The 21,472-nt window shown below is 57.7% G+C and overlaps 1 protein-coding gene across 1 annotated transcript; it reads right to left on the bottom strand.

Moving 5' to 3' along the window:
- Positions 1-6,225: 6,225 nt before the first annotated feature.
- Positions 6,226-8,693, bottom strand: LOC134495044 (riboflavin transporter 2-like). The gene is made up of 3 exons (XM_063300294.1): positions 7,716-8,693; positions 7,290-7,413; positions 6,226-6,442 (listed from the first exon to the last, which is right to left on the bottom strand). Exons 1-3 carry the CDS (start codon positions 8,663-8,665, stop codon positions 6,230-6,232), a joined length of 1,287 nt encoding a protein of 428 aa, XP_063156364.1. The 5' UTR covers positions 8,666-8,693; the 3' UTR covers positions 6,226-6,229.
- Positions 8,694-21,472: the final 12,779 nt, after the last annotated feature.

Genomic DNA, 21,472 nt, shown 5'->3' with positions numbered 1-21,472 from the left:
CTCCCACCTCTGGGGAGCCCTCGAAAAGGAAGAGCTCCTGGGGAGCTGGGGTGGCCACATCCCACTGAACCCCCTCCTGGAGACCCAGGACAGAGCTGGGTTGATCCACCCACAGCAGGAAGGCTCCAGTCTGCCAAAACATCTCAGAGAGCTCCTGCCAGTCAGACCAGGGACTGGGTGCTCTAGCTCCAAAGCCAATTGATCAGCTCCATGCCCCTGACTCGGGCAACCCTGGGTGTCTCGTAACATACACAGGGGTCCCTCTCTGAAAAACTCCCGCAGCAGCCACGGAGACCACCGGGAAGAGGCATTTCTCCCGAGCAAGTGGGGTGTGATGCAAAGGCCTGGCCTTCACACGCACCTCACGCACCTAAGGCCTCTTTCCCCCACCTGGTGGGAAGGAGACTGCCCTCTCCCCTCCCCTCTGTGGGGGCAGGATCTGGTCAACCCCAGATTTGCAAATGGCTCTTTGAAGGGAGGAACAGGTGAGCAGGGCCCCGCCAGGGACACTTATCTGGGGATGTCAGGGACTCCTCTGAATCGACTTCATGGTCCAAGCCTAGAAAGAAAAGGGACCAGGGTACAACCACTGTGTCCGTGGCTCTATGCCAGTGTTTCTCCAGCTTGGCAACTTTAAGATGTATGGACTTCAACTCCCAGAATTCCCCAGCCAGCAAAGCTGCTGAAACTCTGCTCTATATCCACCGCATCCCATTGGCCAGCCCTAACCCATAGCCAGATGCAGCCCCCTGCAGAGACAAGGGACCCAGGAATGGTGCCAGGGCAAAAAAGGGCACTGCCCCTTCCTCTCCAGGCACTCCACTGGCTGTGATTCCCAAACCCAGGGAGAACTTACTTTCCTGGGACTCCTGGGAGTGAGCAGGCACCTCCACGACCAGACCTGTGGAAAGAAGACTGCCTGTCTCTTCCCTGCCCATGGACCAGAATGCGGGGAAGGGGGACCCAGTTGGCGGCTTCTCCTTTGCAAGCCAGGAAGAGCCTTCTGGCTCTTTCTGGGAAGTGTGCAAACCAGCCAAGGAAGCGCTATCTGGCCAGGCAGCCAGAGGAAGCCCTTGGAAGCTTGGCCCAGGCGGACCATGGGCCTGCTGGCCTTCGTCCAGCCTCTGAGGCTTCCTTTCCTGCTGTGGGTCACAGAGCCTCTGCCCCTCCCCTCCCCTTCCCTGCAGCAGCTCTGTAGGGAAGAGCCCCTTCCGCAATCCCCAATGGCCCACCGCTCTGTGCGTCTCCAGGGAGGGGGTCCAGGCCGAAGGAGCCGAGGTGGGAGTCGTCGCTGTGGAGCATGTCCCCGTTGATCTCCTCCGTGTGGGATCGATCTGCCTGCACAAAGCTCACGGGGGCCACACCTGCCCAGCAGAGAGAGGGAGGGGGGCTGGGCTGGGCCGGGCTGGGGCAGATTTCGGGGGAGGCACAGCAGAAACAGGCCACGCTGCAACAAGCCAGAGGTGGGGCAGGGTGGAAGGGGGTGGGAGCTTGCCCGGACTCCCTTGTTCACCCACCTGTAGTTGCTCGTTCCACGGGACTGGCAATCTCACCTGTGGACGGGAAGGCAGAGGCATCAGGGGGTGTCTGGCGAAAGCTTGGAAAAGGGGAAGACTCGCACCTGCCCCCCTGAAGCACTGCTCCCCAAATGCCTCTGATTGAAAAAGGAGTTCCCTCATCATGCCCCTGCCGTTCAAGACTGCCAGAAACTGCTCCATCAGGTGGTCTCTGCTGCTGCTGCTGCTCTGGGGCTGCAGACCCCTGTTTGTGGGGATCAACTGAGGTTCACCATGGAACAGCTTCCTTCCCCTCCCCCCCTCAACGTCTCTGTCCCCCCGGGGGCCTTTCTTACTTTCTCCAGAGGCCTCAGATTTGCCAGAGACGATGGGCTCAGAATTTGCCACAGGCTCTGAAAAAAAAGGAGAGAAAAAGTCTGGGCTTCCCACTGAGCACTTCCCCCTCGCCTCTTGCTGAGGGGTCAGGAAGTCAGAAGCTCCACGGGGCTTCCTGCCATCACCACCAGCCCCTCCAGCTTCTGGTCTGTCCTGTCCGGGGGATTCTGGAGCACAGGGCAGCCAGGGAATCCCATCAGCTGCAGGGGCCCACTTCGCAAAGGGGTCCAACGCAGCAGCCAACCGGGAGCCCTGCAGGTTCCAGCCAGAGAGGGTCCCCCACAGCATACCTGGGGTCTGGCTGCTTGCTGGGGAGGTGGGGTCCGGTGAGCTCAGGGGCTCTGCAAAAAGGGAGAGGGGGGAGCCGTTGGATTACTGCACATGCAGGCAGCAGGACCGCACCCGGGACCAGGAAGGAAGAGGGGCTCTTGGGAGTCCCGTGCGGGCAAGAACAGGCAGGAAGGAGGAGGAAACCCAGGATGGCGCTGGTGAACGAGGCGGGGAAGCCAGGCCAGGCGGGCTAGTCCGCAGCACGACCTTCGCGCCCTTCCTTCTCCCCTCCGACCTGAATCTTAGCCCCCGGCACCGGGCAGTGCCTGGCCCTCCCCTCCCCCTGGGGACCCGCGAAGCAGCAGCCCTGGAGGGTGATTCGGGGCCGCCCCCGGGGCCTGGAGACGAGGCCTCCCCTTAAGGGTGGCAGTCTTGCCAGCTCGGTATCCTCCAGCAGGGGACGGCCACTCCCGCGCCCGAGGGAGGCTGCGCGGGACAGCAGCCCTTTTCCCGCGGCGGGGGTGGGCAGGGCGCCGTAGCAGGGCACCGTATCGGGGAGGCCGCCGGACCCGCTCCGAGGCAGGGACGAGGCGCATCTCACCATCCGCGGCCACGACGGCCAGGAGCAGAAGCGCGGCTGCCGCGAGCGCGAGGAACCTGCAGTGGAGAGGGCAGAAGCGGCCGCGAGTCAAGGAGGGCGGGCGGAGCGCAGCGCAGCGCAGCGCAGCGCCGGCGGGGAGCACAGCCGCCCGGCCCAGCCACCGGGGTTCCCTGCGCCGCGGGAGGAGCGAGGCCACCGGCTCAAGGAGCTCCGGAAGGCTGCCTCTCGGAGCCCGCCCGAGTACTCGGCAACCCTTGCCCGCTCGTCGGACTAGCTCGTGGCACTCGGCGAGCCACCTCGGGGCGCGACTCCCGGTCGCCGCCGCCGCGGCTGCTGCTGCCCGTCGAACTGCGCCCGGCGCTGCCTCCGCCACCCTCCGCTCGCCCCGGGCACCCAGTCCCCCGGCCGGCGAGGGCGCCCACCTGTGCTGCGCCCGCATGATTCCGGGTGGGCGGAAAGGCCGTCGGGGAGCCTTATATGGGCCTCCGGGTCCAGGGAGGAGTCAGGCCCAAGGGAGCCCAGCCAATCCCCGGCTGGCAGGAGGGGACCGGGGGACGACGGCAAGCCCGCCGAGGCCCTCCCCAAAGCGTGGGGCCGGCCGGGTCGCCCCCCCACCGCGCCTCCCGATCTGGGGCGCCGAGCTCGCCTTTCCCAGCGCCGGTCTGTGGCCACCCCCGGACGAAGATTGCAAGAAGGAGCCGCCGCTCCGAAAACAGGGTGGCCGCCTGTGGAACCGGCGGGTCGTCAGCCGCGGGTCGGTGAAGCCCGACGAGCCCAGCGCCGCTCCCGGGCAGCCTCTTTTGGCCTTTGGGCCGGAGCCCCATAGTTCCCAGCCAGCCCGGGCGACCCGAGCGGTAGGCCGGCCGTACAGTGGGGCGCCCGGCTGGTGCAGCGGATCCCCTCTGCCCCCTTCCGAGCACCAGGCCCGTGGATGGGGTCGGTCGCGGTGGGGACTCGGGGCTGCTCAAGGGCAAGTCTCCTGGGCCTGAGCTCAGGCACCATCCCGCACCCTCTGCAGCCAAGGCAGCCCCACCATGGTTTGCCGTCTTGGCGTTTGTAAACCATGGTTTATGCCTCGGCCGCTTTCTCAAACCATAGTTAAGCAATCGGCGGCTTGGCGCGCTGGGTGGTGCCCCCCAGAAAGCGGGGAGGGAGGGGCAGCCGGCAGAAGCGCCCTCTGTGTCGGCCCGACTCTCAGGGCGCTTCTGTCCGGGCGGGACGGAGGGGAGAGGCGGCCTCTCCTACGGCTGCCCTGCCTGGCCACCTGCGTGCGGGTCCCAGGCCAGAATGAAACGGCCTCACTTCCTCGACAGGAGACAGAGCGGTTCTGGGGCCCTCTGGACGCGCCAGAGGCCCGCGGGGAGGGCGCTCGGTGCCCACCCCCCTTTCTGCCCGGGCTCAGCTCGCGCTTGAAGACTCCTGTGCGGCGGGAGGAGGGGGCTGCCCGGCCCTCGCCGTGCGCGCGCGGGGCTGCCTTGCGCTGGAAGGGAGCCGCGTGTCCCCGGGGCTCTCTTTGCGTTGGGCCACCCCAGCGGGAGAGAGAAGGGCCTCTGGGCCGGGCGGGGGGCGGGGTGGGGTGGCGGGCGTCGAGGAGGCCGGGCGCAGAGGCTCTCTCGGAAGGCGGCCGACCTTACTCCCCTTGGGCGCCTGGCTGGGCCCGCTTCGTGCCAACTGCCAGCTCTGCCCGGAGCGGCGCTGTTGCGGCAGCCGGTCGGCCGGTCGGCCCCTTCGTGCGGCGAGAGGCGGTGCTGCGGGGGGAGGCGGGGGGGTCAGCGAGGAGGGCGGGGGGGCGAGGCGGGAAGCTGTCCTGCTCCGCCTCGCCGGCCAAGCCGAACAAGGAGCTCTTTGCCGAGCTGAATGCGCCTTTGTTTGAAATGAAAGGGTCCCTCGGGGCGTAGCGGGGACTCACCTGCCCGGAGTCCGCCCCCGTAATGAGGGGCCCAGGCAGGCAGGCAGGCACCTGTCCGCCTCGCCGTCCGTCGGCGCTGGCGGCCGGAGCTTCGCTGCCCCCGATCCGAGGGCGGGGCACGAAAGGCGGCAGCCGGGTTCCCACGGTCGCTGAGTCGGCTCGTGGAGGGCTGGCGGGGGCGAGTCATGCCCGAGGGAGGCGGGGGGGCGGTTGCTTGGAGGAGATCACGCTCCGAGGTGGGAGCTTCCCTCCAGCCCTGCTCTCTTCGTCTGACCCCCCTGAGAGCGGAGCCCCACGAGCGGAAAGGGAGTCCAGGTGGGGGGCGTCACTGGAGGGCACCATCTTGTGGGAGGCGGGCGTAGTCCACCCTGCAAACTGGGAAGCTGCCTTGCGACCTCCCCCTCCCCTCGGCCCGGCCAAACCGCCTGCCCGGGCCCTGGAGCAGCCAGCTGGCGAATTGCCCCGTAGTAATGCCCGGCCGGCGGAGGGTCAAGCAGGAAGGGAGGAGTCGGGGGGCACCGAAGAGAAGGATAAGGCTTCCCCCGCTTTTTCCCTTCCGAGGATTTCGGCAGCCTGATAAACCTCTGCCGTGGACCCGCTTGCTTAAGTATGGGCCCGTCGCCCGCCGCAGCCGGGCGGCCCCTGAAAGGCCAACGCGGGGGCGGGGCTGGCTCTGCGGTTCTTCGGCCGGCCCTGCTGCTCTCTGGTGGCCCTGGGCAGCGCTGCAGCGCAGGGTCCTGGGCCGGCGGCTCCTCTACCCCCAGTACTCGCCGCACTCAAGGCCGCCCGCCCCCGTTCCTCGGGGTAAGGGGGGCGGCGTTCACGGCCCCAGGAGGAGCGCGCCTGCAGCAGCCCTGCCTGGGAGGAGGGGGCTGGGCAGTTCTCCCGATTGGGGTTGGGGCTTGGAACCACCAGGTTTCTGCTGCCCGCATCCACCACCGCGGGGCTTCTGCCCGCCTGAGTTCGAAGTCTCCCCGGTACTGAACCAGGGAAAAAGTTGTCCTGGCCGCTGAGTGTTGACGGTGAACCCGTGACGTTGACCTCATCGCCAGGGGGGCGTCCTTGGCGGCGGCGGCAGCAGCAGTGAGGTGGGCTGCCCCAGCAGTTTCCTGGGAGGGTTTTTGACTTCTGAGCCTGGCTGCCGGCCCATTAACTTATCAGTCCAGCTTTTGCTCATTCCAGCTACTGGACAGAAGTGCCCCACCACCCCCGAAGACAGAATTGCAAAACTGATGAAATTCTGCTGCCCTGGTAAAGAACCACTTTGGCTTTTTTGAAGGGAAGGCAGAGAACAGCCGGACACCTTTTTTAAGGAAACTGCTGACCTGATATAATTTGCTGTAAAAGAAAAGGGAGTGCAGATGCCATGAGGGGTCCTGCCTCTTACCTGCTATCAAGCGGAGAAGGGAAAGCCACATGAGAGGAGGCCCTGCCGTCGCCAGCCCCCTCCCATGGAGGCTGAGCTGAAGTTGTGGGGGGGTTGGAATGGAGGGGCACCTTTCCTGGCAGCGCCAGTGGCAGGAGCAGCAGTGGTGGTGGGCCTCATCCTGGATGCCACTAGCTGGGGCAGCTGGGGTTACAGGGGTCTCCTGAGTGGAAGAAGCTGTAGACACTGACCAGGGGGAATATAGTGAGGGCCCCCACCATGGACCCCAGCTGGACCACTGCCCCACACCAGACCAGGGCGCTGCGTCCCTGGTTGCGCAAGATCCTCCCAATCATCAGCTTGACGTAGGAGAAGACACCGATGAAGAGGACCCAGCACAGGACCTAAACAGAAAGACAGTGTGGCGAGTCAAGCCTTGGGCATCTCCCCCTGCCTCACCCCACCCCGCCCTGCCCCACCGGGGCATGAGGGGCCACATTCTCCCCCACATGCTTGGCCACCCTGCTTGGAAGGATGCTGGGGCTGTGCATGGCCCACAGGAGGGCAGGATTCAGGCTCCCCCACACACGAGCTGCTGGGCGGCCGTGACCCAGGGAGGGCCTTTAAAGGATGACTTGGTCACGTGTGTAGGTGGTCCCTGCTCCCCCAGCAGCCTTCTGAAGGCTGGTGGCCCATGGACTGGTTCTCCATCAGCGCTTCTAGTTCAGCCTGCCTTAATCTGTGCCAGCTGCTGAGGATCTCCTCCTGCTCCCGTAATTGCCCCGTGCTGGGCAGGAGTATTTCCTACCGGGAACATGGTCTAAAAATAGGCTACGCTCAGTTAAAGGTGTCCACGTCCTCCCCAGCTTCGGAGCTATCATTGCAAGATGCTGCACTGCGTGTCAAACAAAGCTGCCTAACAGCGTGTGGAAGGAGGGTCTGTGTTTGCCTATTGCTAGCTCATGGTTTGCTTTGCCAAGGTTTACGGAATAAGCTACAGCTATCCGGGCTCAGCCCACAGACTGTTGTAAACCACACTGGCTGCATTCACACAACACAAGTTGCAGCTTAATGTGTCACGTGAGTTGGCCGGGGCAGGGGCAGGGGCAGGGGCTGGATGGCAGGCTCTGTTCAGGACTGCCGTTGAATGAAGGGGATGCTTCCCTGCCCCCTGCTCCTGCTGCAGCCTTGGGTAATGCTGGGCACCCCCTGGATGAAGCAGTTGGCGGTGAGGGGGCCATCTCTACTTACGATGAGGACAGTGCCGAGGGGCAAGTGCAGCAGGGGAGGGCAGGGGCTGAGGGCCGCCATGGCTGTGATGTAGCAGGCCAAGAGGGATCCGGTCATGGAGAGCAGAGCCAGGAGCACCAGAGACCTGTGGGGGGTGGGAAGGAGGCAGGGAGGGTGTGGTTGGAGGCAAGCACTCTGGACAAGGATCGCCCAGCACCAGCTATGCAGGACAGTACTGCCAGCTTTGCCACTGGAATGGGAGCATTTGCCCCACCTCTGTCTTCACTGTTGAGGGGGGTTCACCAAAGAGCCCCTGACTGAAATGCCCCCCCCCCTTTCTCAGGGGACTGCTGGGGCACCTGTGTGTGCCACAGGTGGTGTGGCTGGTTCCCACCATGTGGCCATGGCTGAGCGCTCTCTGGGCAGCTGCTGCCCATCCTGGCTTACCTGCTGGGCAGGAACATCCCAAGGAGGCAGGCGAGTGGGTTGGCCAGGCTGGCCAGGGTGGCCGAGAGGTGGTAAGCGGGGTGGCCGTAGGGAAGGCAGGAGTAGGACTGCAGTGCAGGAAGGAGGCCATTGGTCAGCATGTTGGCGCAGGCCATCAGCCCAAAGATGCAGGCCTTCTGGGCATGGGAGAGGGTGGCACCACAGCCAGAGTCAATGCCCCCAATTCCTGGTTGTGCTGTCGCTGTGGCTTGTGTGCTGTCCAGGCTCTCTCCCTGTGCTTGGGCACGGTTCTCCTTTGCCTGTTCAGGCAGGCGGTTGAGGAAGAGGAAGGCTGCCAGGCTCAATGCCATCATGCCACTGAGGAGGAGGAAGAAGGTGCGGACGGAGAAACGGGCCTCTTGGTACTCAGCCAGCAGCCTCGTTGTGCTGTTGCCCACCAGGCTGCCATTGATGCAGCGAGCTGCACTTGCCCCCTGGCCCAGTGCCACCAGCCCCGGAAGGAAGCCGCTTAGCCCCTCACCCACAAAATAGGTGGTGAGGTGCTGGGGCCGCAGCCGGCGCATGTAGGGCAGGAAGGTGACGGAGGAGGTGCAGTCCACCAGGGCCAGGACGAAGAGCAGGGCCAGGAGGGCGAGGCTGTGGCGGGCACCTCCCAGCACACCAGTCTCCTGCCAGAAGAAGGCCAGCAGGATGCAGGCCAGGCAGCCAAGGCCCAGCAGCCCATAAATGACACCCGCCTCATCCACATGCCTGTGGAGGAAGTGGTGTGCCAGGGTGAAGGCGAGAGGCCCCAGGTTGGCCAGCTGGATGACAATCGTCAGGAAGGAGGGCAGGAGCCAGCCCTCTGGGACGTGGGGCACCAGGAGAGGCAGCTCCACCCACACGCCATTGATGGCAACCCAGGAGCCCATCCCCAGCAGGCAGACCAGGATGTGGATTAGGAGGCCCATGCTCCAGAGAGGCTGAGCTTGGGGTGGGGTGGCTTCTGAAGGAATGATTCACGATGCCAGCTCAGCAAGGAGCCTGGCCTAATAATAGAGGGGGGTCCTCCCTCCCTCCCTCCCTCCCTCTTTGGATGGTCTTCTACTCCTGGCCCTTCTTTCACTGCAGGAAGCAAAGGGAAGAGAGGGAGGGGGAAACATAGATACATTTTTAAAAACATGCTTCAGCAACACATAAATCAGAAAATTAAGAAGTATTGCGGCTGCATCTCCCTTACTTCTATACTTCAATGTGGCTGCTCTGATTGAAGATAGGAAAGGGTTATCCTGAATGAGGCAGGGATCCTTTCAGTCATGCGAGGCCATCTCTAGTTGACCCCAATGGCTCTCCAGCAAATGCCAGCTGAGCCCATTTGCACAGCCCCCTCCTGTGCATGCAGGTCTTGAAAGGTGAAAGGTCCCCTGTGCAAGCACCAGGTCATGTCTGACCCTTTGGGGGATGCTGCTTTCATGACGTTTTCTTGGCAGACTATGGGGGGGGGGGGTTGGCCATTGCCTTCCCCAGCAAGCTGGGTGCTCCTTTTACCGACCTCGAAAGGATGGAAGGCTGAGTCAACCTGAGCCGGCTACCCGAGAACCCAGCTTCTGCTGGGATCGAACTCGGGTCGTGGGGAGAGTTTCGGCTGCAATACTGCCGCCTCCCACTCTGTGCCACATGAGGCTGTGTGCATGCGGGTCTTAGTCTCTGCCATCTCTGGTCCAGGTTCCAAGACACCTTCCCTACAAGCCATTTTGGGGAGCCCCCTCCAGGCAGAGTGGATAATGGAGGTGGCATCAGCTGCGTGGCATAGTCTAAGGCAGTGTTTTTTATGCTGGCTGGGGAATTCCACACATCTTACATCTTACAGTAAGTCCATGCATCTTACAGTTGCCAAGTATGAAAAACATTGCCCCACACTCTTCCCGCGTCACTCTGCAGTTTTCTGGCTACAGGTTTAGCCCTCTTCCAAAAGAGCACGAGATCTGTGTTCGGGCGGCTCTGCCTTGCCCTTTCTGCTGGGGAGCAGCACAACTAGCAGCTGGCAGCGGAAGAGCACCCTCCCCTCCCTCCCCTCCGCTCCTCATCACCCTCTCCCTGTGCCGGTCAGCTGTTTGGGGACTATTTCTAACCTCCTGAAAGAGCAGAGACTGCATTAAAAGCATCCCAAGCAGCAGCTGACAGGCACGGGGAGCGGGTTGTGCCCTGAAGCATCCAGAGAGGCCATCCTCTTTCTCCTGCTTCCGTAAGAATTCACTTCCCAGCCAGTGAATTCCCTTCCACACAAAGCCAGTATATATCTATCCTGTTCCATGGTAGCTAGATCTCTCATCGCCTCCTCCTCTTAAATTTGGCTGTTCCCTTTACGTTTACTCAGGACAGTTTAGGCTAGCTCCACAGCCCTGTGAGCAACTCCATCAAGTAGCGATGCACAGAAGTTTTTAACTATCTCACAGTCTGTTTCCCTGCTCCGTGCCAGTCGATTACTCTGGAGGGTCAGCTGTTTGAGGGCACCCAGTAAACATGGCTTCCTCCCTCCCTCCCTGGGTTTACAATGCAAGTGGCTTCCCTGAGGGGGGGTATCCATTCATTTAGCCCACAACAATAATTCTTTAGATTGCCTTGTTTGGCTTTACTGAAAGCCATCAATCATGGGGAGTTACCCCAGGAACTTTTTCAGGTTGTTTGGACCCCGACACCAGATTTGAGTGGTCTCTGCTGGCCCTGAAGCACCACTGTCAATGGGTTCTGAGCGTGGCTTATGCCAACAGGCTCCATGTTGGCCAGTGATCCTCCCACTCCCCTCCCTGCTCCCAGCCTGGCAGAGAGCCAGCCCTGCCCTCCATCTCAGGCTGGGAGAGAAGGTTTGGACCTGACCATTCCTCCCTGTCACCTTCAGGCCAGACCAGGCCACCAGTCCTGTGCCAAGATCCAGTGAACCACCCTCTGAAAGGAGAAGTGGTCTTTTGAGGACCCACCAAAATACCAGAAAAACACATGGATGGCTACCAACTTGGCTCCTTTGATTCCTTCTAGATGCACCATCGGTCTGCCCCCTCCATAGTCAGGACAGGATGGGTACGAGGACAACCCACCTCATGACTTCCCTGGGTGGGGAAGGGTCAGAAGAGAGCCCATTGCCTGTGCCCAGCTGGGGTGGCTGGAGACCTACACTGCTTCCCTGGAAGACCTCCCCCAAGGCCCTTGCCCCTCGCTCTGGTGAGAGGCCGGTTGGCCCAGCCATTGCAGGCACCCCCCGAGCATTTATTTCCAGACCAGGGAGGGGCAGGAGCACTGGTCAAAGACCAAAGCAGCTGGGTGCTGGATGAGCCGCCCCTCCCCATATGCACACATGCCCTGAGAGATGCACGCCTGTCCCCTTTACTTCCTCCCTTTGGTTCCCCCTCACCCCAAAACCCTGGGGTAACAGCAGAAACTCGGGCTGGAACTCCAGAAGGTGGCCCGGGAACCGGCCCCCTCAGAGGCTTGGCAGAAGCTGGGCTGGCAAGGCCAAGGTGCTTCATTCATGGAATGCCACATTGGCTACATGCCAGGGCAAGCACCCTCATCACCCCCATAAGGGCTGGGCTCTCGCTGGGCAACGGGCCAAGGGGGCCAATGGGGGGATTTCCAGCAGTGCCCCCCCAAGCCTCCCCAGGCTGCCTCTTACCGGGCGGAGGGAGCCTCAGACTGGCCTTCGCCTGCAGGGCTGCCCTGAGCTGAGGATGGGCAGGAGGAGCTGCGTGCCTTTTCTCTGATCCCGAGAGCTGCCTCCCTGTCCCTGCAGACACCGCCCCCTGCCTTGCCCAGAAGGAGTGGCACTTGGGGGGTAGTGCGGGCACCAGACAGCTCTGGGAAAGACTTGGGAGCGGAAGCTTTGCAGGCTGAGTGCCAATGCGCAGTCCCCAGAGGGAAAGGCCTAACTCTCTGGGCAGTACCCCCAAGAGAGGGCTGTCCAGGCTCTGCTTGGACACCAGTGGTGGGGAGCCCCAGCCCTCGGCCCCTGCTTCCACCGTCCAACCCTTTCCAGCATTTTAACGACTGACATTCAGCTGTAGCCTGCCTTCTCTGCCTTCTTTCTGACCCATATTAGTCTATGTCTCGCATCTTGAGCACAGGAATCAGCCTTGACTTCCTTTTATTATTTGAAGAGGGCTCTAGAGGTGCGCTGCTCCCTCTGGCTCTCCTTGGGAACAGCTTCAGGCTTGCCACCTCTCAGGAGGGGAGAGGGCGCTTCCTAAGGGGGGCGGAGGAAGGAGGGGAAATGCAGCTCAGGACAGAAAACGCTACTGCAGGAGCTCATCTTGCCCCTGAAATGAAGCCAAGGTCCGGGCTATTCAAGGAACTGGCCAAAGTGATCTCAGAACTGATGAACAGTATCTCTGGAACCTCCTGGGGGTCTGGCCAGGTGTGGGGGCTGAGGAAGTGCAACTTTGCTGAAATGGTCCAAAAGGGGAAGAGATGATCCAGGAACCTGTGGACCACGGAGCCAGGTGTCTGTACTGGGAACGCACCCTGGGAGAGAATCTCCAGCCACAGACCATCTGGGAGCATTTAGGCAAGGCGGGGGCTGTGACCGGGAGCCAGCGTGGCTTTGTTGAGAGCCAGGCACTCCCCCAGGCTTGGGGGGGGGGGCGGAGCAGAGTCTGAGCTCAGCGGAGTGTCCAGCAAGCCCTCTTGTGCTGCCCTGTTGGATGAGATGGACACAGGCAGTCTGATGGCTTCACAGCTGGTTGACCAAACACCCAAAAAGTCTGCTTGTGAATGGTTCTGCATCATCATGAGGGATGGAACCAGCGGGCTCCCCCTGGGCTCCGTTTTCAGCTCAGTGCCGTTCACCATCTTCATAAACCAACTAAAGGATGGACTGCGAAGGTTCCTTGTCAGATCTGAAGAGGATGCCATGCTAGGAGGATTGGCTAATGCCTGAGAGGGCAAAACCACACCCCCCAATGACCCAGCAGCTTGAACAGGGTCAGATCCAACGGAGTGATGTCCAGCTGTGAAAAGACTGTGTTCAGGGGGGGGGGGAATCGCCAGCTGAAGAAATCTGACACAGCAGCAAGGCATGCAAAGGATGCAGGAGCACCAGCAGGCCCCCAGCTAAACCTGAGCATGCAGCATGGTGCAGCAGCTGAAAAGGCCAAAGCAATGGTGAACTGCATGAATGGGAGCCTGTATCCAGATTCACTGGAGGGAATGTGCCAGTTAGACCACATTCAAGGTGCTCTATCTAGTTCTGTGCCCTGCATTTTAAAAAGGCATAGAGAAAAACCAGAACAGGGTCAGAGAAGAGCTATTGGGATGATGAGGGTCTGTGTCATGTTCGCCGTTTCAATGTCTTTGATACATCGTAACGTTTCGCATGTCATTAGCAGGATGCGTGTTTCATCTTTCTCGGGAGGATGGGAGTACTTATCTTTTGGCTTTGCTCTGGAATGTATTTGCATTATCTACTGCGCTCAAGGTTACTTTCCCAGGCTAGCAACTCTGACGATTGCTTGCACCTGTGCCGGGCGGGGCTGTTACGAGGGAGGCGGGATACGTTTGCACCAAGGGTTTAAGTTTGTATTTGGCGCGCTTTTGCTCATTCTCAGCTTTCTCTGTATTTGCCTTTAGTTCCTTAATAAATCAGATTTCATATAGCAGCCTCTTGTGAGTCTGAGTATTTGGGCTAGGGCAATCATTACATAAAGCTGAGAAACTAAGATCCCAACTCCGCTGGCCCCTGTCCAGGAAAAGACAAGTTGTCTAACCCTGTGAGGGAGAGCGCCAGCGATGACCGAACCCGACATCGTGATGGAAGAAGGGGAACCGGACTCAACCGTGAGGCGGCCCGACCGACCGTCCCGGGGGGGGAGCTGTCAGCCATCCTAGAAGAGGCGAGCTCCGAGTCGGAGGGTGAAGCCGAGGGTCTGAAAACCGCCCCGGAGACTACCGTAAATTCTCCGGGCGAGCTGGTCACCTGGGATGAGACCCAAGGGGATGTCACGGTGGCAGGGGGCCCATCCTGGAGGCAGAGATACCCATTATCCCCCACCGTGGTGCAGGTGCAGCCAACGGAGGGCTCCCCCACCCCGGATCGTATCCGAGTACTGGAGTCAAAAATGGACTCGTTAGAAACTATACTGAAGCAGCTGAGCCTAGATGTGACCTCGTTGAGAGAAACCCGGGAAGGATCAAGCCAGCGGCATTCAACTCCTTCGTCCCATGGGCGGTCCCCGGAGCAATGGCGGCCGGCGCGGAGGCGCGAGGGGGACCAGTCGGTCCAGATGGAAATCGCAGCATCGCCGGCACGGCCGTCCCCGGGCCCCGCACCGCCGCGAGCCCGGGAGGTACCAACCCCTGCAGCCCCGGTGGCGGGGCGCAGCCCAGTGGGGGGCGGGATGAGAGACTTCCCTGTCAAGTTTGATGGGGACCCAACCAAACTCTCATTTTTCCTGACAAATGCTAAAGCCTACATGGAGGAATGGGGGTCGCTTTTTCAATCGGAAAAGGCAAAGATCATCACCATTGCCACCAAGCTGAAAGGGAGGGCGGCAGACTGGTATGTCCAGATGTGCCAGTCGGAAGCGCCTGAACTGGAGAAATTCGATGAGTTCCTCTGGGCATTGAGACAACACTTCGAGGATCCCTTGGCGAAAGAGAGGGCAAAGCGAGCTCTGAAGGAACTTAAGCAGGGGTCAAGATCCGTGGCTGATTATGCACTGGAGTTTAAAGCACTTGCTGGGAAGGTGGATGATTGGTCCCAAGCCACCATTATCGAGCTATTCAAGGATGGCCTGAATACAGAGGTGCTGCGCTGGTCCTTGGGGAGGGACGACCCATATACGCTTTACGAATGGATCCAACTGGCGGGGAGGGCTGAGCATGCCGAGATCTTCGCCCATCGAAAGACCGCCAAATCGGGGCGGGAGGTGAAGCCCAGCCGCCCATCGAGCACCGGGGGGAGACCAGGACAACGACCCTGGGATGAGGAGCGAGAGAAGCGGTATGCAAAAGGCCTGTGTCTGAGATGTGGTAAAGAGGGGCATCGAGTGGCGGCGTGCCCGAAGGCAAAGGGAGAGGAACGGCTCGGCAAGCCGCCGACGAAGTCCCCTGCCCTGCCGAGGAAGCAGAAAGCTGCGGTGGCTGAAACCGTGGGAGACGATGCGATGTTCTACGAGGAGGAGGGTGAGCCCGAAATCCTGCAGCCGGCGGGAAACGCCAGCCACCTGCTTTAAAGGGCGCCGCAGGGCAGGCGGTGGAAGAAGGGCGCGAGCCTTCATCGGTGAGTGGCAGTTACCGCATTCTCACGGTGAAGTTGAAGTTGGGCTCCCAATCCAAGACTGTAGAAGTATGGGCCATGATTGATTCGGGGTGTTCCCGGTGTCTAATGCACCCTGATGTGGTAGCGGCTCTGGAGCTACCCACTTTCCCTTTACAGCGACCCATCGCCTTTACACAGCTGGATGGGTCCATGGCAGGGGGCAAACCGGTCACCCATTTCACAGGGCGGGTATCCTTGCAGCTGGGCAGCCATCAGGAAGGTTTGTCTTTTGTCGTGGCTCCAGTAGGAGGTCCCTTGGTGGTGTTGGGGGTGCCTTGGTTGGTTCAGCAAAATCCCCAAATAAACTGGGTTTACCGGACTATCACGTTTAGGGATGGGTTCTACCAAGCGACTGAGGGGAAGGGTGCCCCAGAGGAGATGGTGGGGGTTGCGGCAGCTGCGACTCCGCATGTCCCGGCCCCTCCTCTGGAAGGCTTGCCGGCAGAGTACAGGACGTTTGCTGATGTGTTTGGCGAAAAGGAAGCCGACCAATTACCCCCCCATAGAAAGACGGACTGTGCCATTGAACTGGTGCCCAACACCCAATTGCCCAAGCCAAAGATTTATTCCATGACACAAAAGGAACTGACTCTGTTACGAGACTTTGTGGACAAAAATTTGGCGCGCGGATTCATCGAGCCGGCGAATTCACCGGTGGGGGCGCCAGTTCTCTTTCGCCCAAAAAAGGATGGGACATTGAGACTTTGTACCAATTTCCGCAGATTAAATGCCGTCTCAATTTCCAATAAATATCCCTTGCCATTGATCAAGGACATGTTGTCACATCTGGCTAAGGGAAAGGTCTTCTCTAAACTTGATTTAAGAGAAGCCTACTATCGTGTACGCATCAAGGAGGGCGATGAGTGGAAAACTGCCTTCAATTGCCCGTTGGGAGCTTTCCAGTATAAGGTGTTACCTTTTGGTTTGGCTGGGGCCCCTGGGGTATTTATGCAACTGATCAATGAAGTACTGCATGAACATCTGTTTAAAGGGGTATTGGTGTATTTGGATGATGTATTGATTTATACTGAAACCATGGAAGAGCATGTGTCTCTGGTAAAAAAAGTGCTGAGTAAACTCAGATCAGCAGAATTGTATGCCAAACTGTCTAAATGTGCATTTCACCAGACACAAATTGACTATTTGGGGTATAGAATTTCAGATAAAGGCATAGAAATGGACCCTGCCAAGGTGCAGGCTATCATGGACTGGGAAAGCCCCCGCACCCGCAGGCAACTTCAAAGTTTCCTGGGGTTCAGCAACTACTACAGATTATTCATAAGGGGATTTGCTGAAATTGCCTTGCCACTAACAGAACTGCTCCGAACCAAGGGTGTGGGAGATACTCGGAGAGTAAAGAATCCAGGGGCGCTGTTGCGCTGGACGCCTGCTTGTCAAACGGCGTTTGAGCGGCTGAAAGCAGCTTTTATCAAAGAGCCCATTTTGCAACATCCTGATCCCTCCAAACCGTTTGTGGTGCAGGTGGATGCCTCCGATTATTCCATTGGGGCATTGTTGATGCAACAAGATGGGACAGGATGCCTCAAGCCATGTGCCTACTTGTCCCGCAAGTTCTCCGAGACTGAGCGACGTTGGCATGTATGGGAAAAGGAGGCATTCGCAGTAAAAGCCGCGTTGGAAGCTTGGCGGCATCTGTTAGAAGGGGCGAATCACCCCTTTGAGGTGTGGACTGACCATAAAAATTTGGAGGCTCTTAGCACCCCTCGAAAACTGAGCCCGAAACAAGTCCGTTGGGCTCAATTTTTTAATCGGTTCAATTTTCATTTGAAGTTTATTCCGGGGAAAAAGAATTTCCTGGCTGATGCATTGTCAAGGCAACCTCAGGACTTGGGGGCAGCGCCAGAAGTGGTTAGCACCCTGTGGACAGCGCCCCAATTGGGTATGCAGGCTGTGACGCGTAGCCAAACGCGCGCGCAGCAGCCACCCGCTGCGGACGCCGCCCAGCCGAGCGCTTTGTCAATTCCTTCCCAGTTGCAACAAAAGTTTCTAAAAGAACTGAAAACAGATACTTGGTTGCTGGCAAATAAAAACAATGTTACTTTTGACCGAGGCTTCGCTTGGAAATCCGACCGCCTCTACGTCCCTGAAAGACTCAGAAAAGAGGTGTTACTACGTTCACATGATGACAAACTGGCAGGTCACTTCGGTTTTGTAAAAACCTTGCACCTTGTTAGGAGGCAGTTCTGGTGGCCCACATTACGTAAGGATGTCAAAGACTATATTGCCTCCTGCACTGTTTGTGCGATGTCTAAGCGCAAGGTGGGGAAGCCCCAAGGACTGCTGCAGCCGGTGGCTGCCCCTTCTTGCCCCTGGGATGAAATCTCCATGGACTTTATTGTTGAATTACCACCCAGTCAACGCAAAACTGTCATTTGGGTGGTCAAAGACTATTTCTCAAAACAAGCCCACTTCATCCCTTGCGTGTCCATTCCGTTGGCACGTCAATTGGCCCGCCTGTTTCTAGTACACGTGTACAGGCTACACGGATGTCCTTCCCGCTTAATTTCGGACAGGGGCACACAATTTACCTCACAATTTTGGCGGGCGTTCCTCAAATTGTTGGGAACGAAGCAAGCCCTGTCCACGGCTTGGCACCCCCAGACGGATGGGGCCACAGAGGCTTTAAATTCTACTCTGGAGCAATACCTTCAAGCTTTTGTGAATTACCAGCAGGACAATTGGGTAGACCTCCCTTTTGCCGAAGTGGCTTACAACAATGCAGTGCATCAAAGCACCGGCCAAACCCCATTTCGGGTGGCCCAAGGCAAAGACTTTGTACCTATCCCTGATCTACCGCAGCCTTCGGGCGGATCGGCCACTCCGGGTGATTGGGCGTCGCAACTGGCAGACTCCTGGCCAATGATTCAAAAGGCACTAGCTGAGGCACAATTGGATTACAAACAGTATGCTGATCGGAAGCGTGCTCCTCAGCCGGCGTTTCAAGTAGGGGACTCGGTTTACCTTTCCACCAAGTTCATAAAGTCCTCACAACCTTCCAAGAAGCTGGCTCCTAAATTTGTGGGTCCTTTCCCAATTACCGCTCAAATTAACCCTGTGACTTTTAAACTTGACTTGCCTCATAACCTCAAACGCTTACACCCTGTTTTTCATTGCAGTTTGCTCAAACCGACTATTCCTTCTGACCGCTGGCATCGCCAACCTCCACCTCCAACCCCCATCATGATTGATGGTCAGCAACACTTTGAAGTTAAAGAAATTTTGGACTCATAACGTTTCGCATGTCATTAGCAGGATGCGTGTTTCATCTTTCTCGGGAGGATGGGAGTACTTATCTTTTGGCTTTGCTCTGAATGTATTTGCATTATCTACTGCGCTCAAGGTTACTTTCCCAGGCTAGCAACTCTGACGATTGCTTGCACCTGTGCCGGGCGGGGCTGTTACGAGGGAGGCGGGATACGTTTGCACCAAGGGTTTAAGTTTGTATTTGGTGCGCTTTTGCTCATTCTCAGCTTTCTCTGTATTTGCCTTTAGTTCCCTAATAAATCAGATTTCATATAGCAGCCTCTTGTGAGTCTGAGTATTTGGGCTGGGCAACCATTACAGTCTGGCAGCCGAGTGCTGTAAGGGCGTGAAAGGAATTGTGTGTGCTTGATTTGGGTTCCTGCATAGAGCGAGGCTGGCACCCTACAGTTCCATGAGCTTGTTTAAACACTTCTTAAAATGTAAGGTCTTGAACTGGGCACAGTGCTTGAGGTGAGAGAATAGAGCAGAACTATAATTTCTGTGATTTGGAAACTGAGCATCTGATCTGTTTTTAAGTGAAGAACTTTGCATGTGTCTCTACTAAATGTTATTCTGTTACATTTTCAGACCTCTTCCCTAATGTATCAAGATTTTGAGTTTTGTTTTTTCTAGACCAGTGTTTCTCTACCTTGGCAGCTTGAAGATGGGTGGACTTCAACTCCCAGAATTCCCCAGCCAGCATGGGTGGCTGGGGAATTCTGGGAGTTGAAGTCCACCCATCTTCAAGCTGCCAAGGTAGAGAAACACTGGTCTAGACTATTCATTATCCTGCCCAGAATAGCATTCCTCTATAATACCAGGATTTAAAGTATTTGGAGAAGCAGAGTCGAACCAATTGCCACCCCACAGAAAATTGGACTGTGCCATAGAATTGATCCCAGGCGTGTGGCTACATAAACCAACTTGTACTCTATGTCTCAAGAGGAAGTTAAGGTGCTGCAGGAGTTCATCAATAAGAATTTGGAGTGGGGGTTTATTCGGCCTGCTTCATCATCCATGGCCACCCCTGTCCTATTTAGAACCAAGAAGGATGGGTCTTTGAGATTGTGTACCGATTATCCGGGTTTGAATGCTGTATGTACCTTGAACAAGTACCCCCTTCCATTAATGAAGGACATGCTGGCACACTTTTCAAAGGGAAAGATTTTTATTAAACTGGACTTGAGGGAAGCATACTTTCTAGTGCTAATCCAAGAAGAGGATGAATGGAAAACTGCTTTTAATTGCCAATTTGGGTCCTTTGAGTACTTGGTCATGCCCTTCGGCCTGCAGGGGGTGCCAGGAGTGTTCATGCATCTGATAAATGAAGTTCTGCATGATTTTTTGTACTGAGGGGTCTTGGTTTATTTAGATGATATATTAATCTATACAGAGACAATGGAAGAACATGTGGTGCTGGTGAGGGAAGTGTTAAAAAGATGCTGAAAAATCAATTGTATGCAAAACTCTCTAAATGTGAATTTCACAAAGAACAGCTAGACTACCTGGGGTATTGAGTGTCCAGCAAAGGAATTGAAATGAGTCCTGCAAAGGTCAGGGATGTGATAAATTGGGAACCTTGTAAGACTAGGAGGCAGCTTCAGTTTTTTCTAGGATTTGCAAATTTTTATTGACAGTTTATTCCTAACTTTGCAGAAGTAACTTTGCGGGGACTGATTTGTTAAAGACAAAGGGGAAGGGAGACCGCAAGGTAGTGAAGAGACCAGGAATGGCGCTGAATTGGATAGCAAAGTCAATGGGCCTTCTCTGCAGTGGCTCCTGCCCTCTGGAACATTATTCCCCCAGAGGTGAGGCAAGCTCCATCCCTCCTGATGTTCTGGAAGTCCCAGAAGACCTGGCTTTGCTGCCGTGCCTGGGGTGGGGCAGGGGGTCATCATTCCTGGGGATGGCTGGCACCTCAGAATGCCCCCCTCATATTTATGATCTTTTGTAGCCATCTGGATTTTTATTTTTATATTGTATTGTATTTTATGCTTTATTTATGACTGTTTTTAATGCTTAATTGATTTAATGTAAACTGCTCAGAGTTTATAATAAACTCTTATTGTAAGTCTTTGGAGGGAGATGGGCGGTAGCAAAAATTTGAGAAATAAATCTGTAAATTTCTCCATGTTCCCATCTTTAGGAAACTTATCAAGGTATATAAAGTCATCATTTGCTCTATTTATTTGCCATTTATGTATAGCTTGTAGTTACTCACTCCACTGCCCTGGCCTTTGATGCACTCATGTTCAGGTTCACACTTCTTGTTGCCTCACACAATCTGTCCAACGTCCATTCACAGCAAATCGTTCAGCTTCTCAGCCAACAACACATCATTTGCACACAAAAGTTCACAGCCTTCATCCAGCATACCTGACAGCAGCAGGGGGGGTGGGGGCGGGCAGGATGGGATTTGCAGTCGATGCATTTTTTGCGTGCTTTCGTCGAGGGCGTGTCAAGCCCCAGGGCCTGATGGATCTGGAGGGTTTCCAGAGGGTGCCCGGGGAACTTCCCAACAATCTGACAGGCAGTTTGGTGGATTAGTCTGGCTGGTTAAATCACCCAATGGCCTTGGGAAGTCCAGCTCTCCCCCAAGAGGACTCCGGCGGACCCTGTTCATTCCCCGGCAGGCAGGCTACACTTCCCCAAGAGGAGCAACGCCCTTTGGGACATTGGGCACCCTAAGTGCAGCAATCCCGTCCTTCTGGGCCAGGTGGGGCATGTGACACATTGCTCGGTCTTCCATCCAGACCTCCCCGTCGCGGCCAGACGCCGCAAGGCAGGCAAAGCTGTGGGGCGGCAAAGACGCATCCGGCAGCCGGAAATAGGAGGGAGCGCCCTCCGCAGAGGAGCAACTGCTGCTTAATTTTAAGGGCCAAGCCTGAACCGCTCTCCAGCCAGAACTGCCCCCAGCAGCAGCCAGCGGGTCACGCCAAGAAGCGAAGGCCACGTGTAGGCAGAAGCTCCCCCCGCCCACAAACGCCACTGGCAGGCCATGGCCACCCTCCATCGGGCAGAGCCTTCCCCACCTGTGGCTCAAGCCTCCTTTCCAGCAGCGTCTCCCCTGAGCATCCGGTGCGTGCCTGCCCAGCACATCGGGCCACCTGAGCCCCGGGGGGCTGCCAAGACCCTGCCGGCCCTCTTGCTAGCCCTCCCCATCCCCCCAGCCCGGGTGGGAGCTGCCTGCCTGACTCCACCCGCC

Source organism: Candoia aspera, chromosome 3 (assembly GCF_035149785.1).
Source record: "Candoia aspera isolate rCanAsp1 chromosome 3, rCanAsp1.hap2, whole genome shotgun sequence".
In the NCBI taxonomy this organism is placed as follows: Eukaryota; Metazoa; Chordata; class Lepidosauria; order Squamata; family Boidae; genus Candoia; species Candoia aspera.
The sequence above is the reverse complement of the archived record's forward strand: the minus strand, read 5'-3'. Positions and strand labels throughout refer to the sequence as shown.

Coding starts and splice junctions, on each gene's coding strand:
- LOC134495044 (XM_063300294.1), bottom strand. CDS start 8,665: ATGGGCCTCCTAATCCACATCCTGGTCTGCCTGCTGGGGATGGGCTCC. Junction 7,414..7,715: donor GGGATGTTCCTGCCCAGCAG/GTAAGCCAGGAT, acceptor CACCCCCCACAG/GTCTCTGGTGCTCCTGGCTC. Junction 6,443..7,289: donor CCCTCGGCACTGTCCTCATC/GTAAGTAGAGAT, acceptor CTTTCTGTTTAG/GTCCTGTGCTGGGTCCTCTT.